General features: G+C 38.9%; 2 protein-coding genes across 6 annotated transcripts in view; one reads left to right on the forward strand and one right to left on the reverse strand.

The window, feature by feature from the left end:
- LOC122881712 (lamin-A-like) overlaps nt 1–17,424 on the forward strand; it is a 37,679-nt gene extending 20,255 nt beyond the window's left edge. For all 5 annotated transcript variants that reach the window (XM_044208242.1, XM_044208239.1, XM_044208240.1 and 2 more), the window contains 11 exons: nt 7,094–7,250; nt 7,998–8,123; nt 8,813–8,983; nt 9,510–9,635; nt 9,882–10,102; nt 11,320–11,626; nt 12,066–12,173; nt 12,564–12,683; nt 12,800–12,859; nt 13,035–13,208; nt 15,092–17,424. In XM_044208242.1, the coding sequence (XP_044064177.1) occupies nt 7,094–7,250; nt 7,998–8,123; nt 8,813–8,983; nt 9,510–9,635; nt 9,882–10,102; nt 11,320–11,626; nt 12,066–12,173; nt 12,564–12,683; nt 12,800–12,859; nt 13,035–13,208; nt 15,092–15,127 (1,606 nt within the window). In that variant the 3' untranslated portion in view covers nt 15,128–17,424. The remainder of the gene's footprint in view (nt 1–7,093; nt 7,251–7,997; nt 8,124–8,812; nt 8,984–9,509; nt 9,636–9,881; nt 10,103–11,319; nt 11,627–12,065; nt 12,174–12,563; nt 12,684–12,799; nt 12,860–13,034; nt 13,209–15,091) is intronic.
- Nucleotides 17,425–17,483: 59 nt separating this feature from the next.
- The window catches only part of pear1 (platelet endothelial aggregation receptor 1), a 52,412-nt gene continuing 48,756 nt past the window's right edge, over nt 17,484–21,139 (reverse strand). The window contains exon 23 of the mRNA XM_044208238.1: nt 17,484–19,651. Within this exon, the coding sequence (XP_044064173.1) occupies nt 19,512–19,651 (140 nt within the window). The 3' untranslated portion in view covers nt 17,484–19,511. The remainder of the gene's footprint in view (nt 19,652–21,139) is intronic.

Genomic DNA, 21,139 nt, shown 5'->3' on the forward strand with positions numbered 1-21,139 from the left:
CATGCTATCAACAGTTTCTACTCGTCCCTATGAAAACTGTTGACAGTGAGGTCTGTGAGTAATGGGGACACTGTAATTTCATTTAAAATCTCTTTCCAGAAACAAATTAAACAAATGAACCATTCACCTCAGTTATGTTAGGGTGGCAGCAGAAATCTCAGAGACAATTCTCAAAGCCTGGGCAAAAAAAATGTAAAACTATCTGTATGGGTAGATAACACTAGAAGTAAGGAAGGAAATATGTTTTATTGTAACTTTGGTGAACCAGTGTAGCCAATATTATGTTCTCTCATTATCAGAAACAATGTGATCAGTGCAGGACAGACTAGTAGACTATGTTGACCCTCAGTAGTAAGGATTTTTCCTGCAAAGTAGGAAAAACGGAGGAGGCTGTTCCATTAGTGCAAAGGTCAGACGATGAAGCTGTATAATCTCAAGTGTTTTTAAATGGAAGTCTGGTAAAGTTGCAATGAAAAATATTCTCCTCACAGATCTCCTGTAGTTGAAGTTTGCTTTCTTTCTAGATTTAAATGTGCATCTGCTCTAAAATTACTAAACTTATGTTTCAAATTGAGGTTTTGTTTTCGATGCTGATCTAATTAGTAACTACTTGGCAACAGTTTTGCCAAAGTCTCAAAGCTTTTTTTTTTTTTTTTTGCTATGTGGCTGCAGTAATTCGTCTGCCATATCTTGTAGAAATTATAGATTAGAATTTCCTTCAGGAGCGTACAAAAAGCACACCCTCTCAGTCTTAAGATATTTTGAAAATCTGCACAGAAACATCTACACCTTTTTTTTTTTTTTTTTTTTTATTCCATTGCGTCCACAGCGTGGTGGAAATTGCATACTAGCAGGCCTGACGGCAAGGCCTTGGTTGCCACGGCAACGGCATAGCAAAATGGGGGGGGGAGAGTGGGCTTTTTTCTCTCTTTCACTCCACGAGGCGGGGTTCGTTTCTCGTTACTGGGGTGGACAAAGATAGCTGTGAGTCATCCTTGAGGCTGGGAGCCGAGCCAACACATTCCTCCTCCTACTCCTCAGATTTCTCGTCTCTATTATTCCACCTCTTTCTCTTTCTCTTTTTGTCTCTTTCTTTTCGCATTTCCATTTCACAGCCCCCCCTCCCTCCTCTCCCCCATCTCACAGTGTCTCCATCCAGTAGCTCCCATTTTGTCTCTATGCTTCAAAATGTGTCATTTACTCTATTTGCTATGTAACAAAATGCTTTAAAAAGCTTTGATTTTACAGCTAAAGAGGGTGGAATGAAGTGTAAACCTATATTTTTCTGTAATATATTACATTACAGAAATGAATATATAATTTTTATTTTTTTTCAAGAGTGCGGACATTTGTGTGTGTGGGAGGAAAGAAGGCATGACAAATAAGACAAGTTGTCTAGACTCAAAAAAATAAGAGTAAATCTTGCCAAAGTTACACTTCTTTGTCTGTTTTTAATTCCTTCTTTCAGTGTAGAATATAAAACGTGCAGCCCGGCCCTTTTGGCACAAAGGTCTTTCTCAGTTTGCGAGCTTAGAAACAACTCTGCTGCCTTGTTTTACGTGCAACAGATTTCCCTTATCTTGATGAAACGGGCTGATATTTTTTCGCTATCTTTACCTAATTTCCCAAATGTAATCTGCATTTGTTTGCTCATCTGTTGGCTCTCAGCCATTCGCTGTACCACATTTGCTAGTCTCATGCTGACTGTGTATTGTATTGTAAATATTAATAGTGTGATTCTTAGAAAAAAAAATGCAGAGTGACTCCACATGTGTTCTGAGCACTTGCTGCGAGGCTTTAGAGCTTTGATAGAACAGAATGTAAACATAAAGTCAGAGGATATTTTATGCTGAAGCACTCTGATTACCCAATTCATACTGGTTTATATAAACAAGGTAGTCCCAAGCAAATGCCTGCATGAATAACTCACACACTCCCTGCCCTGGATTATGTAAATAGTATATGAGAACACACATGTGCAGGGACATACATGCACACATACTGTATGTGTCGACATACACATTTCATAACACATTAAGAGCTGATGTCATATATATATATATATATATATATATATATATATATGATGTATATATATATATATATATATATATATATACACACACACACAGTAGTACACAGATGCACTGAACTTGGTGGTACACAGTTTTTGTAGCTAACACTCCCACACACATACAGTGCAGAACAGACTCAAACATGCACAAATACTCCCACATATACACATGTACTTTAGTAAATACACACACACACACACACACTTTGGTTTTCCAATGTCCTTCCGTTGACACACTGTTTTAAGCCCACATCCAGAAACAGCATCCTGGAGAAGCCAGACACATAGATAAAATGTTAAAGAACAGTACATAACTGAAGTCCTGTTATTCTAGCGAGTGGTCATTGTTGTGATATTTTTGCACTATATTCATCTGCTGATTTCTGTTTAAAGATGATTTTGTCAGTACAGTAAAACCATAACATTTAAAATATCTCCAGTTTAATTTATCATTATGTGTTAACAGCTTAATCAATTTAGATGCTTGCTAACAGGCTAGGCCGGGATGTTGCATCCGAGTAGCCAGATTGAACCAGCATCCCTTGTTTGGTCAGAAAATGTATGTCGTGCTTTGGTGCTCATTTGATTCCAAGCTGCTGTTGCTGTTTTTGGAAAAATAAAATCCCATTACTCAACCTGTTACCACAAAAATGCTGTAATAGCACAGTGTTGTTGAGACACAAAAATGCTCAAAATTCCTTGCCAGATTTATATTAGATATGTGAATTTACAGCAGTACGCACCAGTATTCACCTCTTCAGAGCCTGAAGAGCAGCTAAACAGCTGAACAAATTTGGGCTCAATAGCTGCTGTCTTTGCAGGCTAGCCAGATGATCTTTTCTACATTTTTGCACAACCTTGTTCAAATCCCCTGATAACACTCTCAAATTGAATGTGATTGGAGAATTCGACAGCAAGCACGCTAGCAAAAGTGCCACACAATGCGAAAGTTGTTAAATATGGGATAAAGAAATTATATTATTTGTGCTTGAAAACAATTCTTAATGACAACAGTAATACTAACAACTGCATTGGTACATGAGGCTGACGTTGGTGGTTTTGAGAAAATGTTTTGACAACTATTGGATGGTTTGCCATGAAAATTGGTACAGACATTCATGTATAATAACTTTAGTAAGGGTTTCATCCAGTGCCATCATGAGTCCAACATTTTAATTTGTACAATACTGTTTTTGATAATGCCCCCAAAACTAATGACATTCCCATCAGACTCTGTACTTTGTGTTTAGTGCTAATTAGCAAATGTTAGCATGCTAACACACTAAACTAAGATGGTGAACATGATAAACATTATACTTGCTAAACATCTGCATATTAGCATTGTCATTGTGAGAATGATGTTGGCATGCTGCCGTTAGCATTTAGCTGAAAGCACCACTGTGTCTAAGTACAACCTCACAGAGCCAAGAGCAAGCATGGTGGTACACTCTTAGTCTCGTTTTTTTTTTTTTTTTTTTTCCATTGGAGTATTTTTTTTTTTTTTTCCGTTGTAGTGTAAGTGGTATATTTCACAGGGGCCACTTGTCCTGAAGCCACAGTAGTATAAGAGGTATCTATTAAAAGCATTCATCAAATTATTACACTGCATGCCATTCTGCTGTAAGGAACCCTCTCTGTCTTTCTGTCATATTTGTGTATGAAGAGAATACAAATAGTCAAGCACCATGTCAATATACCAAACCCACTTCTGTCCATTAATTCACTGCTGGAGCTGATCCACTGGGCCCATTAGCACTAATGAACATCACAGCAGCTACCTACACACACTCACAAGCATTCGTCTGCCTGCAGAATTAGACTGTTGAAATGTTTCATTGAAAAAAGTATTAACATCTAAACAAAGAACTGTATAGTTTCAAGTAATGTTTATCTCAAGTTGTAAACAAATGTGAAAAATGTGTGTGTGTGTGTGTACACATCACTAATGCATTTACAGTTTATAACCCAGTAAAATAAAAAGACAACACGTCTCTCTTTGTCTCTCTCTCATTACACAAACCTGTTTGGGTTGATTTGGGTTTATTATTAAAGTCCATAATATGTTAATGAGCAGCATTGTGCTGAATTTAAAATGCACAAAAATGGTAGGCAGCCTTGGGAAATGAGTTTTCATCACACCTAGAGTTATACAAGCCTTAGGGAACCTGGCCCAACCAGAAATGGTTAAACCATATTATCTCATTATAGTCACAACAAGATAATAGTCATTAAAATATTTTACAGCAGTAACCATGTCTCATTTTACCCCAGTTACTAATCTACCTGTCTTATTGGCCTCTTGACACTTGATGGCTGACATGTTTGTATGGGGCGACTGTGTTGCTGTAGGCTTCAGTCTTTGTAGTTTCAACAATTCAGGGAATGTTTGTAGGTGTGTGTGTATGTGTTCTTGACACATTTATGTTTTTCTGTGTATTTATAGCCATATTTGTACACTTGGGTCGTAAAGAGTCACATTCTTGTGTCTCTTTATGGGTAGAAGTCTTACAACAAAGAAGTTCAGAATTCCTCCAATGTGTTCAATTTGTATGTAGAGAGAGGTGTTTCTGTTATTTAGCCTACAATTATTGATATAAGTGGGGTGGACAAAATAATAGAAACACTAACGCAATACAATTCAACAGCACCACAAACTACAGCCTCGAACATGATCATACAGTTGAATCAACTCTTCTCTAAAAGAGTTTCAACAAAAATTGAACATTATAACCTTCATGAAGGGAGGATTTATAGCAGGACTGTTGCATTAGACTGCATTAGTTTTAGCTAGGTATACTTAATAAACTGGCAACTGAGTGTATGTTTCAAATGTAACATACCTACATTATTCAAACAATCTGCCCTTGAGCAAGGCTTTTACCACCAGCTGTTACATGGTAGTGGACTATATTTTAATTACTTGTGAAGTTTATAAGCATGAATTTGTGCCTTGCTGCAAAAAAAGGAATGCATGAACATCTGGTCCCAACATCTGGTCATTTAAATTTGGTTAAGGGCTTTAGAAAAGGTCATTGCTGAGTTACCATAGGATATAGTTTATTTGGTACACCCAGAAACAAATGCAGTGTAATACAATGATGGTAACCTAAACATTAGAAACACCCCTCACTATAACACAATGCAGTTCAATAGCACCACAAACTACAGCTTCCAAAATTACCATACAGTTACCAAAACTACATTATAACCTTCATGACGGTAGGAATATTGTTTTAGCTTGGTGTACTAATATACTAGCAACTGGCTGTATGTAATCCATTGTAACATTTGGAGAACATGTGTGAACAAGTGTGTGTGTGTGTGTGTGTGTGTGTGTGTGTGTGTGTGTGTAGATTCACATACTGTGCCATGGGTATGGTTTTGCGTCACTGCGATACAGGTGATTGATGTAGAATGTCTGTGCCTCCTTCCCTGCTTCGTGTGTGTGTGCGCATGGGCGGCCGTGATGCTTATTTGATTTGGAAACTCTGGGCTGTGCCTCTTCCATTTTTTTTTTATTTTTTTATTTTCTGAACAATGAGCAGTCTGGGAGGCTTTTATATAATTACACATTCAAGTTCTCTAAGCTTGATTGTACATCTGTAAAGCATCATGGGTATGTTTTCTCTGGATTTAATTTCAGACTTTTTCTGGACATAATAAGACTCATTATTTTTCCCCTTTGTGCTTTTTCTGTTTATCCCTGAAACAAGCAGCCATAGTGTAGTTCCACTTTTCTGCCACTTCATCTTGTCTCTTTGTCCTGGCTCTTTTTCAGAGAGCAGAATTGCATTTTCAAGCTTAAGGTGTTTATTGAAAACAGTAATATATATTGATTGCTGTATTATAAACCAATAAATTACAGTTTCACTTCTGAGGTAATAGCTTGTGAATGGACTCGATCTTTTCTGTAAATCTGTGGAGTAACTTTATCTCTCTCTGAGTGTTTTGTGCCAGAGTTAAAGTGTATGTGTAGCTCACTCTGCCTGCTCGTCCTAACACCCAGCTGGCAGTGACCAGAGGCCTCTGAGGTCTGTGTGAGCAGCCTGGAAGCCATCTCCCCCAGCAGATGGCCATTATTAGTGACAATGAAGACTAGCCCACAGGGCCAAATAGAATAACAGGGAGCCCATTTCCTTCTTGGCTGTGTATGAACCACCTATACTGCTAACAACCTCTCTCTCTCCCCTCCGCTCTCCATCTTCTGCTGGGATTGTATTGTTTTTCCATCGCTGTATCCCAATTTTTTTTTTCCCAGGCAGAACTCTAAATTGTTTCCTGTAGAGATGTTAGAGGAGAGGCGGTACACACATGCACAAGCACATGCGCAACAAACGTGAATTCTCTTAATTCAACACAGGTTCCCCTGAGATAGAGTTTAATGGGCTCTTATTCAGTACGGAAGGCCAATAACAGTACGTTGATGTGTTGGTCCAAGTTCAGTTCACATCAACAGTGGACAACTGCTGCACTCACTGCACTGTACAATGGTAGTTTGTGTCGTCCATAACTTCTGTCACTGCAGCACAGTTATCCACTGCTTGTCAAGTTGCACTTTAAGCAGAAATAAAGGAACAGGTTCTCATTATTAAAAAGTAAAAGTAAATCATGACTTACATGAGGCAAAGAAATGCATTCAAATGAAATTTAAACACAATGACAATAAAATAGAGTAAGAGTTAGGTTTAATACCACTCAGCAACATTTATCAGCTTTAACAGAATTCTAACAGTCAGCACTTTGGTGTGAGTCTTTAAAGCAACATAAGATGAATTACATAGCTCCAAAGAGGCCAAATCACCTGTGTCCAAACTGCAAAGTCAAAAAGTGCAAAATTATGTAATATGTCAAAGAGAACAGTCCTGAAAAACACAGACAAGCTGCATTGCCAGAGAGGCCACAATTGAAACCCACCAACAGAGATATGATAGACGTATACAGCAGGGGGTGATACACACGTACAGTATCGAAGGGACTGCAAATTGACATCTACATCTTCTCTGTCTCGTGTCTTTACAGGAACAGTAAAAAGGAGTCTGACCTGGAGGCGGCTCTGATCAGGCTGAGGGACCTGGAGGCCCTGCTCAACTCTAAAGATGCTTCCCTCAACACTGCCATGGGGGAGAAGCGAGCCCTGGAGGCTGAGGTGAAGGACCTCAAGGCCCAGCTGGCCAAGGTAAAAACACTTTCATTGGAACTGAAGTCTTACATGGTTGTGGGCAGGAAGTGCATGTTTCTTGGCTCAGAGAAAATACAAACCCATTCAGAAACCTTGGAAAAATGTCAGAAATGCATTTTTATTTATACCATTGTGGCACAGCAAGAGCCTACACTAATATCAGCTTACAGAGGACGTCTTCCCCATGAAACATCAATCTAAATTGTATACAGAAAACGTTGTGGTCCTGTTGCTGTTTACATCTGGTTAACCTCTAAAGACTTGCATTGATTGTAATGGGGGGAAAAGTTTAAAAGCCTTGGTTGCCACCTGTTAGTAAAGCATTTAGAGTGCAAAGCCGTGAGTGACGTTTGAAATTATTGTCTCAGTGTGCTTTCTCTACCTCCTAAGTGCAGAAGTGCCTCAATGGAAGTAGTAATTTTATGTAAACCCTCCAGGCAGTTGATTATGAATGAGGACAAGGTGGTGAGGCGGACAAGGTGGTGAGGCAGACAAGGTTGCATTCTCTGCTGTTTGTTTTATCAATGAATTTTACCATAGGACTGATGTAGATACAGTTGTGGCCTTGCTCCACCTACTGGCCACACTGAGAAATTACAGGTTTTCTCTTAAAAGAATAGTTCATAGCTCAAACAATGCTGCACAGATCACACCTTGAGCTGCATTTGAAACAAAGAACATTTCTCTAATCCCATTTCTCTCATCTTCTTCTTTCTCTTTCCTCCTCCTCCTCCTCCCTCGCAGTTGGATGGTAACTTAGCCGATGCCAAGAGGCAGCTGCAGGATGAGATGCTGAGGAGAGTGGACGCCGAGAACCGCCTGCAGACCGTGAAGGAGGAACTGGAGTTCCAGAAGAACATCTACAACGAGGTTCCCACTCTTCACCTTAACCCTTCTATTTTTATTCATCTGTCCTACTTTTCATCTTTTCCACAGGATATTGATTCGCTTCCAACCATCTGCTTGTTTGTTTTGCATTCCTGATGCAGATCTGTCTCACAGATGTTCTTTTTTTCTTCTCAACTCTCCTTTATTTTTAAGTTTTATTTTCACATAAATGATTAAACACAGTAAAAGTAGAAATATTTACAAATTGTAAATTAAATGCTTAGATTTCAATTCTTGCCATAATGAAGTCACACTTTTCACAATGTCCTCACCAAAACTGGCAATAGACATGTGTTTTCCAAATGTAAACATAATTATTAGGAGTTGCTTAAAGGTCAGCAGGGAGGTAGATTCATCTGCTGGAGCTCTGTGCTTCTAAACAAGTAATTACAGCACAGTGACTGACTAATCAATGCAATTAAGTTTATTGACCATAGCAGGTTTCTACAGGTGGAGTCTTCTTAAATTGTTTGTACTGCCTGAAAGAAAATAAATCAAACATCAATACAATTGACTCTTTTTGTAGTTTAATAAAGTAGTAAAGAGTTGAGAAAGTCAAATCAGCCTCTAATCAAGTCAAGTTAGACTAGTCGTGCGACAAAGGCGAATACAGGAAACTAAAAGTAAGTGCTCTTGAGACTTATAACCATCACAGACTTGTCTGTCTGTAGGAGCTGCGTGAGTCCAAGCGTCGGTACGAGTCTCACATGGTGGAGATCGACAGCGGGCGTCAGCAGGAGTTTGAGAGCAAGCTGACCGAGGCCCTGACCGAGATGAGAGCCCAACACGAGGAACAGGTCCGCCTCTACAAGGAGGAGATCGAGAAGACCTACAACTCTAAGGTACGTCTGGATGCTGCAAGAGGCACACCTAATGTCGAAGTAGAGACCGTTACTCAGTTGTCTTAATAGTTGTTCAGCTTTGTGTGTAGTTGTTTTGCATTTGCAAAGAACTTTAATGAGCTACGAATAGTCCCACATCCACAACTTACATAATGCATTATATTGATTTGCACCTTTTTTTTTTTTTTAACACTCAGTCAGTGTATACATCCCTTCTTTAGCTTGTCTCGTGCCTTTTATCTGCATACAGGAGTGAAATAAATGTATATAACCACTGTCTTGTGGGAATCTTAAAGAGGAATGTGGATCAACACAACAGCAGTTTTTGTCATTGGAATTTACTTGTAAATGAAACTGTTCTTTGTTTTACCAGACCCCCTAAGAAAATCTATTTTGGGTATTACTGTTTCTAAATTAGTTAACTTAATAAGAAGGATTGCAAGAAAAAGTTATTTCTATTGTGGTGTTTGGTCTTTAAAAGAGTCAAAGATTTCATATCTGACTGTACCATCTCTCTGTCTGTCAGTTGGAGAACGCCCGTCATTCAGCTGACAGAAACAGCCACATGGTGGGAGCCGCCCATGAAGAGCTGCAGCAGACCCGTGTTCGAATGGAGGGCATGTCAAGCCAGCTTGGCCTGCTGCAGAAACAGGTACACACACTCACACTCATACAGTCTGTCGGTCACTGGTTTATTTGTCTGCTGGTTTTACTGGCCACGTGCTGTGTGGATGACTGATATTGTCATGAATGCTCTAAAACACAGTTTTCAACTGTTTTTCCTTCACCTCTAAGCACCAGTGATTTAATGTTAAGCTTCACCTGATTTGTCAAGCAGGCTGCTTAATTGGCAAGTCTTAATTGACTAACCTTTGTATGTGTGTTCTCTCTAAATCAGCTGTCAGCAAGCGAGGCCAAGGTGCGGGAGCTGGAGGAGTCTTTGTCGAGGGAGCGGGACATGATGCGGCGGCGGCTCGAGGATAAAGAGCGGGAGATGGCTGACATCCGAGCTCGGATGCTGCAGCAGCTGGACGAGTACCAGGAGCTGCTGGACATCAAACTGGCCCTGGACATGGAGATTAATGCTTACAGGAAGCTGCTGGAGGGAGAGGAGGAGAGGTGAGATTGTTGTAAAGACGCTAGACCATTGAAAACATATCTACCTTGAGACAAATGAAGGGTGTGCAGGTTGTTACAGAAAGGGAGGAATCACTAACAAGTCAGAATACAAGCAGTGAAGTCATTATTCTCTCTACTGACTTTGCTAATCAAGCACTGATCAACTGAAATTAGCAGTGTAGCGAATAACCACTTAACTCTACAATATAAGATGTAATGTTACAGCATACGATGATATTTTAGACAATAATGTGTTTCCAACTGTGTTGCAACAGTTTGGGGAAGCTGTTATAGTAGCAGATTAATGCCCATAGTTTTGGAATGAGATGTTCAACAATCACACATGGGTGTAGTGTTCAGGTGTCCACATATTTTTGGACATGGTTCTACTGTATTTTTTTCTGAGAAAAGAGCTGCAAATGTCTGCATGAAGGGTAAAGCTCAAGATACACTTTCTGTCAGTGCTACATTAATTTCATGATCTGCTCATGTCCGAGAGGGTCCACATGCAGATGTCCGGTTCAGTTTATACCCAATGTAGTATAAACGGAACTGTGTGCTAGTCCGCTGCTGCTGTTGCTTGTGTCTCTGTTTTGAAGTACATCAGGGTCTTTAGACAAATTTTTCTGTGTTTCTAAAACCATAAAGATATCTTTTTCTTTGCCACATTTATAAATATATAAATAATTAGCTTTCTCTCTTCTGCAGCCCCACCTGCGCAGCATTTCTCAAGCTTGTAGCAATTAATTTTCATTTATTTAACCTTTTATACAGGGTAAGATGGCTAAGCATATCTTTTACAGAAACATCCTGTTACCAGGTAGGTATAAAAATACAAACAAAATAACAGGAACAGACAGAGTCAGTTAATTTCACAGAAAACGGACGGTGAACAAGGTACAGGCTCAGTGAAAGCACTCACAGCCAGGCAGAGAGTGGTTATTATGAACGGTCTGAAAGTTTCAGACAGCGGTGTTTTGATGCAAAGACTGCTGCAGCAGCAAAGGCAGTTCTTCCTAGACCACTTCTGGTTTGGGGCTCTTGGTGCATCAACCAATCCCTGGAGCAGGTTGGTTATAGTAGCTATGGCGAAGAGTGCCAAAGCAGTAAGGATGAGGTATAGAAAGACACTTTACCAACAATGTGAGACTGTATCTGCATGCTGACTGCCTTGGTTTATATCTATCATCTAAATCTTCTCTTCCCTCTTTCCTCAGGCTGCGTCTGTCACCCAGTCCTCCACCCACCAAGGTCACAGTGACACGGACCTCCGGCTCAGGCCACAGCCACACCAGCCGCCTGCTCCAATCCGCCGCCACCGCCTCCAGCAGCCGCAACTCCTCCGGCGTGGGCAGCACCAAAAAGCGCCGCCTCAATGACAACGACAGCGAGACCTCTAGCGTGGTAGGGGCGACTGTGACCAAGACTCGCATCAGTCAGCACGCCTCAGCTAGCGGCCGCATCACAGTGGACGAGGTTGACCTGGAGGGCAAGTTCATCCGTCTCAGCAACAAGGCCGACGAGGTAAGTGACTATCTATCAGCTGGCTTTTCAAACCCTTTTAACCTGGTTTAAGGTGATTTCACAGTACTGAGACGGCACTCAGAAAGGTGGTAATGACATACTGCTTACCTCTGACTTACTGTTTTCTTTTAAAGATACAAAATGACTTGTCTATAGTTGGACAGTCTACATTACATCAACTGTTTGTCGAAGTTACATAATATGTAACTAACATTTTTTAATTATCTAATTAACCAATGTATGATTAAAAAGTTGCATTCTGGTATTAGTATGATAAGGATATTGTAATTTTTGTTTGCTCTGATTTAAATTCAAAATTTCATTACATTTGTTTGAACTTCCGAGCACTCTGGACCTTTTTTTCTTTTTGAAATTTCTGTTTTGTTTTTTTATTTTTTTCAATTTTCTGTCCATCTCTCTTCCCATTTCTCTCATGCAGGACCAACCTCTGGGCAACTGGCAGGTGAAGAGACAAGTAGGTAGTGCCAGCCCCATCGTCTACAAGTTTCCCCACAAGTTCACTTTGAAGGCTGGAGGAACTGTCACTGTAAGTTCCACCGAGTTTTCTAGATTTGTCTGTTTGTTGATATTTCCTTTGTTAATTTGACTATTGTTTCCCTATTCATAAAGGCACTGTGAGTTTTTTGACCACTAGTAGTGCTATGGAGCAATAGTTTGATGAGTGGGTCCCCGTTTTGTTTGTATCGTGTGCAATATGCACAAGCATGAAGGTGACGTAAAACACATTCCTGCCAATGTCTTCACACTTTTTCACTGATTGACAGGTGGCAGTAATACGCCAAGAAAAGTATCAGTGTGCCAAAATGCAGGGAAGAAGACTGCCAGCTAGCAAACATGAATATAAATAACAGTGGAAGGAAATGCAGGATGCACACAATGCTTTTTGATGAGAAACACTGAACTTTGACCTTTGCAGATCTGGGCTGCATCTGGCGGTGGAACCCACAACCCCCCCACTGACCTGGTGTGGAAGAGCCAGAACTCTTGGGGCACCGGCGAGCTCCTGCAGACCAGCCTCATCAGCGCCAACGGAGAGGTCTGACTTCACCTGTATTTATTTGAGCTTGTCTTACATTTCTGTTCCTTTTTAACTGCTAATCATTTGCTAATCAATGATTAAGTTAATCATTTTGTAACTTTATTCGGCATCAGGAAATGGCCATGAGGAAAGTGACACGCACCCTGTTCCATGATGATGAAGATGATGACATGGTAAATTCCTCTTCTGTTTAGGCAACTCTTAAATAATCCAGAAAATCTGAAAACACCATACATTATGCATCAGGAACAACACTCTCAGCTCGCTGTGACTGCAGCGTCTGCCAGTCGAGCAGCAGTGTTAAGTAATTCACCCTGTGTGTGTGTGTGTGTGTGTGACCCCCTGCAGGGAGCTCACAGCACGAGCGGTGCAGAGAACGAGTACAACCTGCGGAGCCGCAAGGTGATCTGTGACTCCTGCGGGCAGCCGTCGGAGCGTGGCTCAGGTGTTTGCAGCAGCGGGAGTCTACCTGAAGGCCTCATTGGACATTCTTTTTTCATGGGCACCAACGAGCCCAGACAGGTACTGTACAGTTATTGTGTTACAACATGAACAACAGTGATTACACAGCATAAAGCAGGACAGCATTATATTATGTTTTATGACAAAATATTATTCTATATGATTTTATTACTGATTTAAAATTGTTTGTAAGATTACACCAATAACGTATTGTGGAACAGAAAGTATAGAAGGATTTGAGTATTGGCATGTGGCCTCTGCAGTCAATTACAAATCACATGCAATTTAATACAAATCAAAATCTTGTGTGACCATCTGATCCAAGAATGCTGATACTTCCTTTGTCTTCATGGAGAACAATTTGATCAAGAATGCTTGCAGAGAAACATTATAGTTTAAAGTTACAGGAAACTTGTTTCCTCCACATCTGTATATAGGAATACTGTGCAAAGCATTTGATGTCACTGAAAACATCAAGTAATGACTAAAAATGAAAATTTTTTGCTCTGACTTTTTTTTACGGAAGTGGAGACGCCAGGACAATATGGGCGTTTCAATTAGATGCAAATAAAATCAATGACAACCGCTGAAACAACAAAACCATGTTGCGTAGGTTGCAATACAGAAACAACATGTAATGGTAACAGAGGAATCCCACACCCATAAACTTAAGTTTGATAGAGATGAGCCCCCAAACAACCAGAAATAAAAACACCACAGAGCAACTTCAGAGTTCAAACTAACATGGAACCAAATGAGAAGCTGAGAAACTTGTTGAACACTGACAGAGTATCACTACATCTGAGGATTAGACCAGTTTATGCTATACACACATCAACGATTAAACAACCCCAAAAATGAAGAAACAAGCTCCATATTTAACTCTGTGTGTAACGTATTTGCAGCAAAGAGAGAGGGACTGTGAGATTTTTACACTGTTGCATAATATGCGTCATTCTTGTTAGTCATCATCTGATGCTTCCTTTGATTGGAAGTAAATGTTTTCAGTCCTTCATCTTCAGCGTTGATTTGGTTTTTAACTTCTAGGAAGATGAACAAACAAAATGATGCATGGAAGACAGCTTAATTGCATGGTGATATGAAACAGGAATCTGTTATTCTGAATATACAGACCTCTGACCAGTCTAACCTTAATATTAAAACAAATCCGGCAAAAATTCTCTAGGTAGTTTCCTGGAAAGAACTGTGTAATTTGATATTAGTGATGAGGAAAATAAGAATTTCCTTGAAAGAACTGCTCCATTCAAAGCCAAACAAATATTTAATTGTTATTAATTTATTACTGCAAACTTTATTCTCCATTTATGTTGAATTGTATGCTTACTTGTAGACACATTTTTCATTTTTTAGCATGTGCGGCCAATTGAACGCTGTTTTAATTTTCTGTATAGTTAGTACCAAATCATTATTTTCAGGAAACTTCTCAGAAGATTATCACAAAAATTATTCAAAAATGACAGATCTGTAAAAAAAAACTATTTAAAGAGCACTTTTTTTAGCAATAATTATTTTGCTTATTTACCCACATTACTGTTCAGTTGAAGAAGCCAAACAATCACCTGTAGCCATAGTATCCAAAAACGTATTTTTCATAATATTTAGCAATATTTAGTCACCAACAAGAAATTCAATAAAACATTAGATTTTACTGAATTACAGTCAGGCTATTACAAAAGCAGTGCATTGCACTTTTCTGTTGATTTATATTGTATGGTGGTTAACTGGATAAAATGTTTATAGTACAGTAAATAGAACAGCTAACCAGTGACTGTGTTCCTGTGTTTTTCCTACTCATAGATCTTGCTTCCAAAAATAATCTCATCATTAACCCAGTTTATTTGTTTGGTTTAATGTGTTAATATCCTTCCAGTTTTCTTATTTTCTCCACATTTAACGCTGCACTGTGCCACTTCCTCTTTCAGGGCCGTGCTAAGCCAGAGAACTGCTCCATCATGTAAAAGCCAGACAGCACCTCACCTGAACCTACCACCTCCTGTAGCCCACAAAGGAGAATCATTTTCTACCAATGGGATGTTTGTCTTTATTTTTTTATATGATATCGTCTTATTTTTTGTTCAGATTAATCTGCGGTTTAAATTTGCTTCGAGGTTTTGGCAAAGGGCACAGGATTTTCATATTGCTCTTTTGAGTTTTTTTGTATATTCAAGTTATATTATTGCATGTGTGCCGTGCTAATGCTTGTACTGTATCCTGCTCTTCTTGCACACAATCACTCACACACTCGCACACAGAGCTCCATTGACCAGTGCTTCGATCCGAGCCGGGGTTTCACATTTAATGGCCAGGCTGTCATCACTCAACACGCACAGCTAGTGAACCCTGTCAGGAATAAGTCTCTACAGCCATACAGACGACAGGAGAAAGAATCATGTGGGATTTGTTAATCATGTTTATCGCCCATCAAACAGATCACATCTTTATTTAAGATGTTGGTGATTTTCCTTGTTTGTTTTTTTTAGAGCAGTATTGTGCTATCTTTATATGCTACAAAGAAAATAAATTAGATAGTTTTCTCACGTCTACATTGGAAAAGTCAAGGGACGCCAAAGTACTGTGAGCTCAGGGTGTTCAGCAGGTTTTTTCACCTTAGCCTTAGACAAACATGTCGTAGTACATTTTCTATGTGGATTTAAATGGTTGGGCGGCTGTGGTACACACAGAGAAAATAATTTTTTCTGCAATTCACAGCTCGACCCGAGGGAAATGTACTGTATTTGGTTATGTTTTTGAATGTGTATAGAAATAAGGAATTATTCTTTGCTGGATAAGTTGAATGTACCCGGTTAAACGAGTCACATGTCTGTTGCCTTATTTTTTTGCCTTAAGTAATTCCAAAGATGTTTTGTCGTGATAAGAAAATGTAGAACTTGTTTTCTAGCTGGGGAAATATTAACAATATGAACTATATTTTGAGTCTTTACTGACGAATTTGGTGACATACGTACAGTATATATTTATAGGATTTGTCAGCTTATTCAACCAAATCAACAGTATTCTGATAGAGAACTGTTGCTATTTACAGAGTGCAACAGTAGTTTTTGGAAACATTTTAACAAGCTTTTTTACAGATTAGAAATACAAATGTGCCTTTAGAGGACAGAAAAAAAACATCAATCACTGTGCTTTGCGCACATGCCTCGTATCACAGTCTTGTGACTGTCAGCTGTCCTCTGCTCCTAAGAACTGGTCATAAGGGCTTTTTTTTTTTTTTTTTTACATTTCCTCTTAAGCTTACTGGCTTTGCAAATCTCCAGGCATGATTTTGGGATCTGAGTAGGATTGTGGGGTTTGTATACTTTGACTTTGGCTTCATGCACTGCTTTTATTGAGGGCCTTGCCAAATACGCACAGCAGGTAGATTTGTACTGTAGTCTGGCAGCTTAAGTCATTTATACTCCAGTGAAAAGCATATCAAGACATTTATGGAAAATACTTGATAGCTGTTATTTTTTTTGTTCCTATTGTACTTAATAGCTGGTATTTGTGCCACATTATATTATTTTTTTGCCTTAAGTAGATGTCTGATTTTGACACTATGATCGCTAAAGTGCCTTTAAAAAGTCCATGACAGTTGTTAAAGAAATGGCCAGCTCCAAAGATGTTTAGTATTTGGCCTCTATGACACAGACTTATAATTAACAAGGACATAGCATTTATCTCATAGGCATGTGCAAATTTATGAGACATGATTACTGTTTGTAATTGTGTAATATATGCAACTATTGCAACTGAATCATCCCTCTCAGAACAGATCATTTAAAGGGTGTGGTCAGGATTTTTCAGAGGCCTGTCTGACTGATTCTAAACCAGAACGAAGCTTCTTGATGTACAGCGCTTCTTGTTTTAGTGTTTTCTTAAGAAACAGACAGCTGCTCTTTAACATTTGTATGCAATGTTAGTTGAAGTTGATGAAGAACCAAGACACTTACAAAATCAGATTCAAACCACAGATGTAACAAACCTCTTGAAAGGCCTTTGTGAAATCCTGAACCCTCTCTGTTAAAGTCTTGATGGAGGCCTCATGAATCATTTGAAGGACTTGAGGATTTAAAATGTTACCGAAAGGGATTTCTTGTTTTGAGCCTCTAATGCCAAAGTTGTAATTTGCTTGAAGGTGTCATTTCTATCATAATGATGCTGTTAACATTATGGAAAAGCCATGTATTCAGTCAATGTAATGAATTTTTTTCTTTTCTAAAATAATGTTGAGTAAAAATCTTCTTTTCTTTTCCAATGACTGACTGTTGTAGTTATTTCCTTGATATAGAACATTGTCATTTAAAACCAGTGACGAAAAGTGCAGCCATTTTTATTTACATTATATACACATGTTCCCATGGTTACATTCAAAAATATTTGGCCATATGTAAAAAAAGCTGAAGCTCTACTCAAAACTACAGCATTTAAAGCACAATGTACATTCTTTGTGGTACACAGGGTTTCTATTATCTAATTAACATTAATTATTTAGCAGCAACACAAGACTTTGGTTGACAAAAACAAGTTAGAAGTAATGACAAACTTAACGGTAGGCCAACAGATTTTCCCCAGACATTTTTAAGCAAAGTGACTATAATAGTTTACATAATTTTAAATTTGTCAGTTTTGGCAAAATGACTTACCAGCCAATTACACAGCCAATTCACCCACATTGCAAAACAAACGTGCTCAAATTTAGCAGTGTCTAGTCTTACAGATGGTTTTGGTTTTATATTGTCCAGCTTTTTAAATATCCTATTTCTGCCTCCAACCCAATAAAACAGTGTCCCTGTTATTCTGGATAATTGCCAGAACACACTGTCAATAGTTTTCTTAGGGTCTATTTTTTTTAAAACAAAGTAGTTTCAGTAAAAACAGTTCATAGTGACACTGGGTTGGCAACAGAAATCTCAGAGACTGATATCAGCATGTCTATAGGCCTATATATGACTTAAAGAGGAACCCCACCGATTTTACACATCAGCGTCTGTATACAGGTCTTGGGGAGTACTACTGCATATGTGAAATAAGTTGTACAAAGCCTTTTGTGGCTCCAGAGGTAGCTGCACAAAGTCTGATAAATTGTTATAGAGCTGCAATGCTAAATCGGTGGAGTACTCTTAAGTAAGAAAAAAAAAAAGGTTTTGGGTGAACCAGCCCTTTAAATACGGCAAAGACAAAAGTTTCTGTAGGATACTGCATTGACATTCATAATGTTGCTTTAATTTGGCTAGTAATTCCCTGTTTGATGATGGTTTATTTTAGTTTGTGTTTACGCTAAGCTTTTGGTATCTATTATTTAGCAAATGCATATCTTTGCTCACACAAACCCCTTAAAAACATCATCTTAAAATATGGCTGTTCTTCTACATTACTGTGAAGCTAACAATTTATTTATTTCAATATTTACAAAGTTTTTATCTGACAGCAGCAATAAGTGAGCCACATTTGTTAAACAAACAGGGGACGTGTATCATTGTGTATCTAAATGCCACATTTGGAGAAGACTCTTTGTTCATCTTGGCTTCCAGGTGGTAAACAAATCTTTGGTACTTTTGTGAAACAACCTGACTTCTCCAGATTCCGGAATCCTGAATATCAGCAATAAAGAAACAACAATATTTAATAATGTGTCTTAAACAAAAGACTTAAACACTGGCAGGATTTTTTTCTGCACTATTTAGTCCCATGACCTTCTCTTTCCTTTTTTGAGGTTGACAAGGTTTTTCAATGAGCAAATCAAAACGAAGTCCAGCTGTGATGAGTTCATCCAAAGCTGCCTGTTAAAAAATCCTGTTTGGATTTTGGAACTAAAAAAGCAAAATTAAAACTTAAAACAATGTCTACATTAGTCACTTTTGATGATGAAGACAGAAGAAAATTTGAATTCTGATAAAAGGGGGCTTTTAAACATGCACACCAGCTGATCAGTAGCAGCAAAATATGTGGAAAACTTCAATTACAGTTAAGTTGCTGCTTTTAACCGTGAAGTCTTCTGGTTTATTTTTCCCATGGGAGGTGAATACAGCTGAAGCCCCGCTGGCGTCGCCACAGTTCAGCCTTCCTCACCGCAGCCTGCTGGCTCCCCAGTCTGGATGACAAGTCTGTCACGGTGAAGCAAGTACCACTTTAGCCCACAGAGGGGCAGTGTTGAGTTGAAAGGGGGGCATCCACAGTAAACAATAGTTCCTTGGTGGGACAGGTGCCTGGCTGCTGCTCTGTGGGTGGTCTACAGCTCTGATTGTCAGAGAAGAGCATAAAGTTTGCTCTTTCTTTATGTGCACATGCCTGAAATCATCCTCAAAGTGAAGAGGAGGGAAACTTGCTCTGCTGTTGTGACTGTCACTGAGGTGTTCTCCTAGGGGAGGGGGGTCGGCGGACTGGCGGCAGGTCGTAGTGTCCCGGGATGTGGCTGTTCACAGGGAGGTCGTAGTGGCTCTGGGGGTCCTCGTGTGGAGCGTGACCGAGGGAACTCTGACGCTCTGGGGGGAGATGAAAAACACACTGAGATAAACAGACACTAAGAATGAGAGGTGCTCTTTATATTCTTCTAAAGGCAAATATCCCACCTCTTATTCCACTACATTTATTTTTAAAAAGGCCATGTTTCCTGATCATCTTTTTGATGTTTTGGTTTTAGTCTAGGCAAAATGTTGACTTGAATGTTTCCTGTCTGAAATGATCAAATTTTCATGTTTCAACAACTGGTTCATATTTGATTATTTTTCTTCCTGGCACTGTGAATGAATATATATATATATATAGCACTTGCTGAAAAATAATTTCATGCCTCTACTCCGATCTTGACTCAGACTCGACTGGTCTTCAGTTTTATTTGTAGTTGTCTAAGTCAGTCCTGACCCTAACAATGGGTTTAGTATAGAAGGATTTAACTATCTGATTGTACTACATGTTTTAATGTACAAATGTATAGTAGAAGGAGTACAAAGTGATGCCTTTGAAGAAAAAATAAATGTATACAGAGTATGTTTCATCCTTTTTTCTGCACTTTAAAGCAAATATCCTCCTCACACAAACCACTTTTATTTTTATTTTTTTTAAAAAGTATGAATTGTCTGCTCATCACCCAAACGACAAGAAACATCTTTTCATCCATCCATACATCAGTTTTATATATGTGCAACATGTGCTGGCACACAGTGAGCAAGAGGTGGGACATGAGGTCTTTCCAAAGTAAAGACATTCATTTTGGAAGCAATCAGAGCAGAAACTACTGGTAACGCTTTACCTTAACCCCTCCTATTTAACATTTATAAGCAGTATATAAACATTTAATAAATGGTTTTCATAACACACTATAATGTAGTGGAGGCTGGTGTAGATAATGAATGACAAACACACATTTATATAGTGCTAAATGCTAAATAGGGGGAACTTAAAGTCAAGTGTAAGCAAATTACTCAACATCAGCTGTAGTTAAATCAGGTTATACTGTATTTGTCTTGACTGAAGGTAATGTTTTGCGGTCTTTTTCTGCCAAATCCTATCACAATCTTAAAGTCTTAAAAACCAGATAAAAAGGACCCGGCGCACTGAACACATTATGATCCCAAGAACCAAGATTTTAACTTCAGAATCAATGATTTTATGTTCATTAATACTTGAACAGTTTGTCTAGTGGAGCTCACTTTCCAAGTTCAAACAGGCAAGGATGCCATTGTAAGTATCACTGAGTTAATTATTACACAAACGTTGTACGCTTACCCTACCCTACCTATTAAATTACACAGGCAAAGCTGTCTTTACATGTATGCTTTTCTATTTTAAGCCACAGTCTTCTGCTTCCAATAGAGTGAGTGTAAATAACAGTTATTGATGGAGGGGAGTGCTATTTTCTCTCACTTAAGACCTTGGCATCCTCACCCAAATTGTTCCAGACAACCAGGATCCAAATTGGTGATATTCTATTTCACTAGAGGAAAAAGACTGATATCAAGCCAATATTTCCA

This window comes from Siniperca chuatsi, linkage group LG9, assembly GCF_020085105.1.
Source record: "Siniperca chuatsi isolate FFG_IHB_CAS linkage group LG9, ASM2008510v1, whole genome shotgun sequence".
Lineage (NCBI taxonomy): Eukaryota > Metazoa > Chordata > Actinopteri > Centrarchiformes > Sinipercidae > Siniperca > Siniperca chuatsi.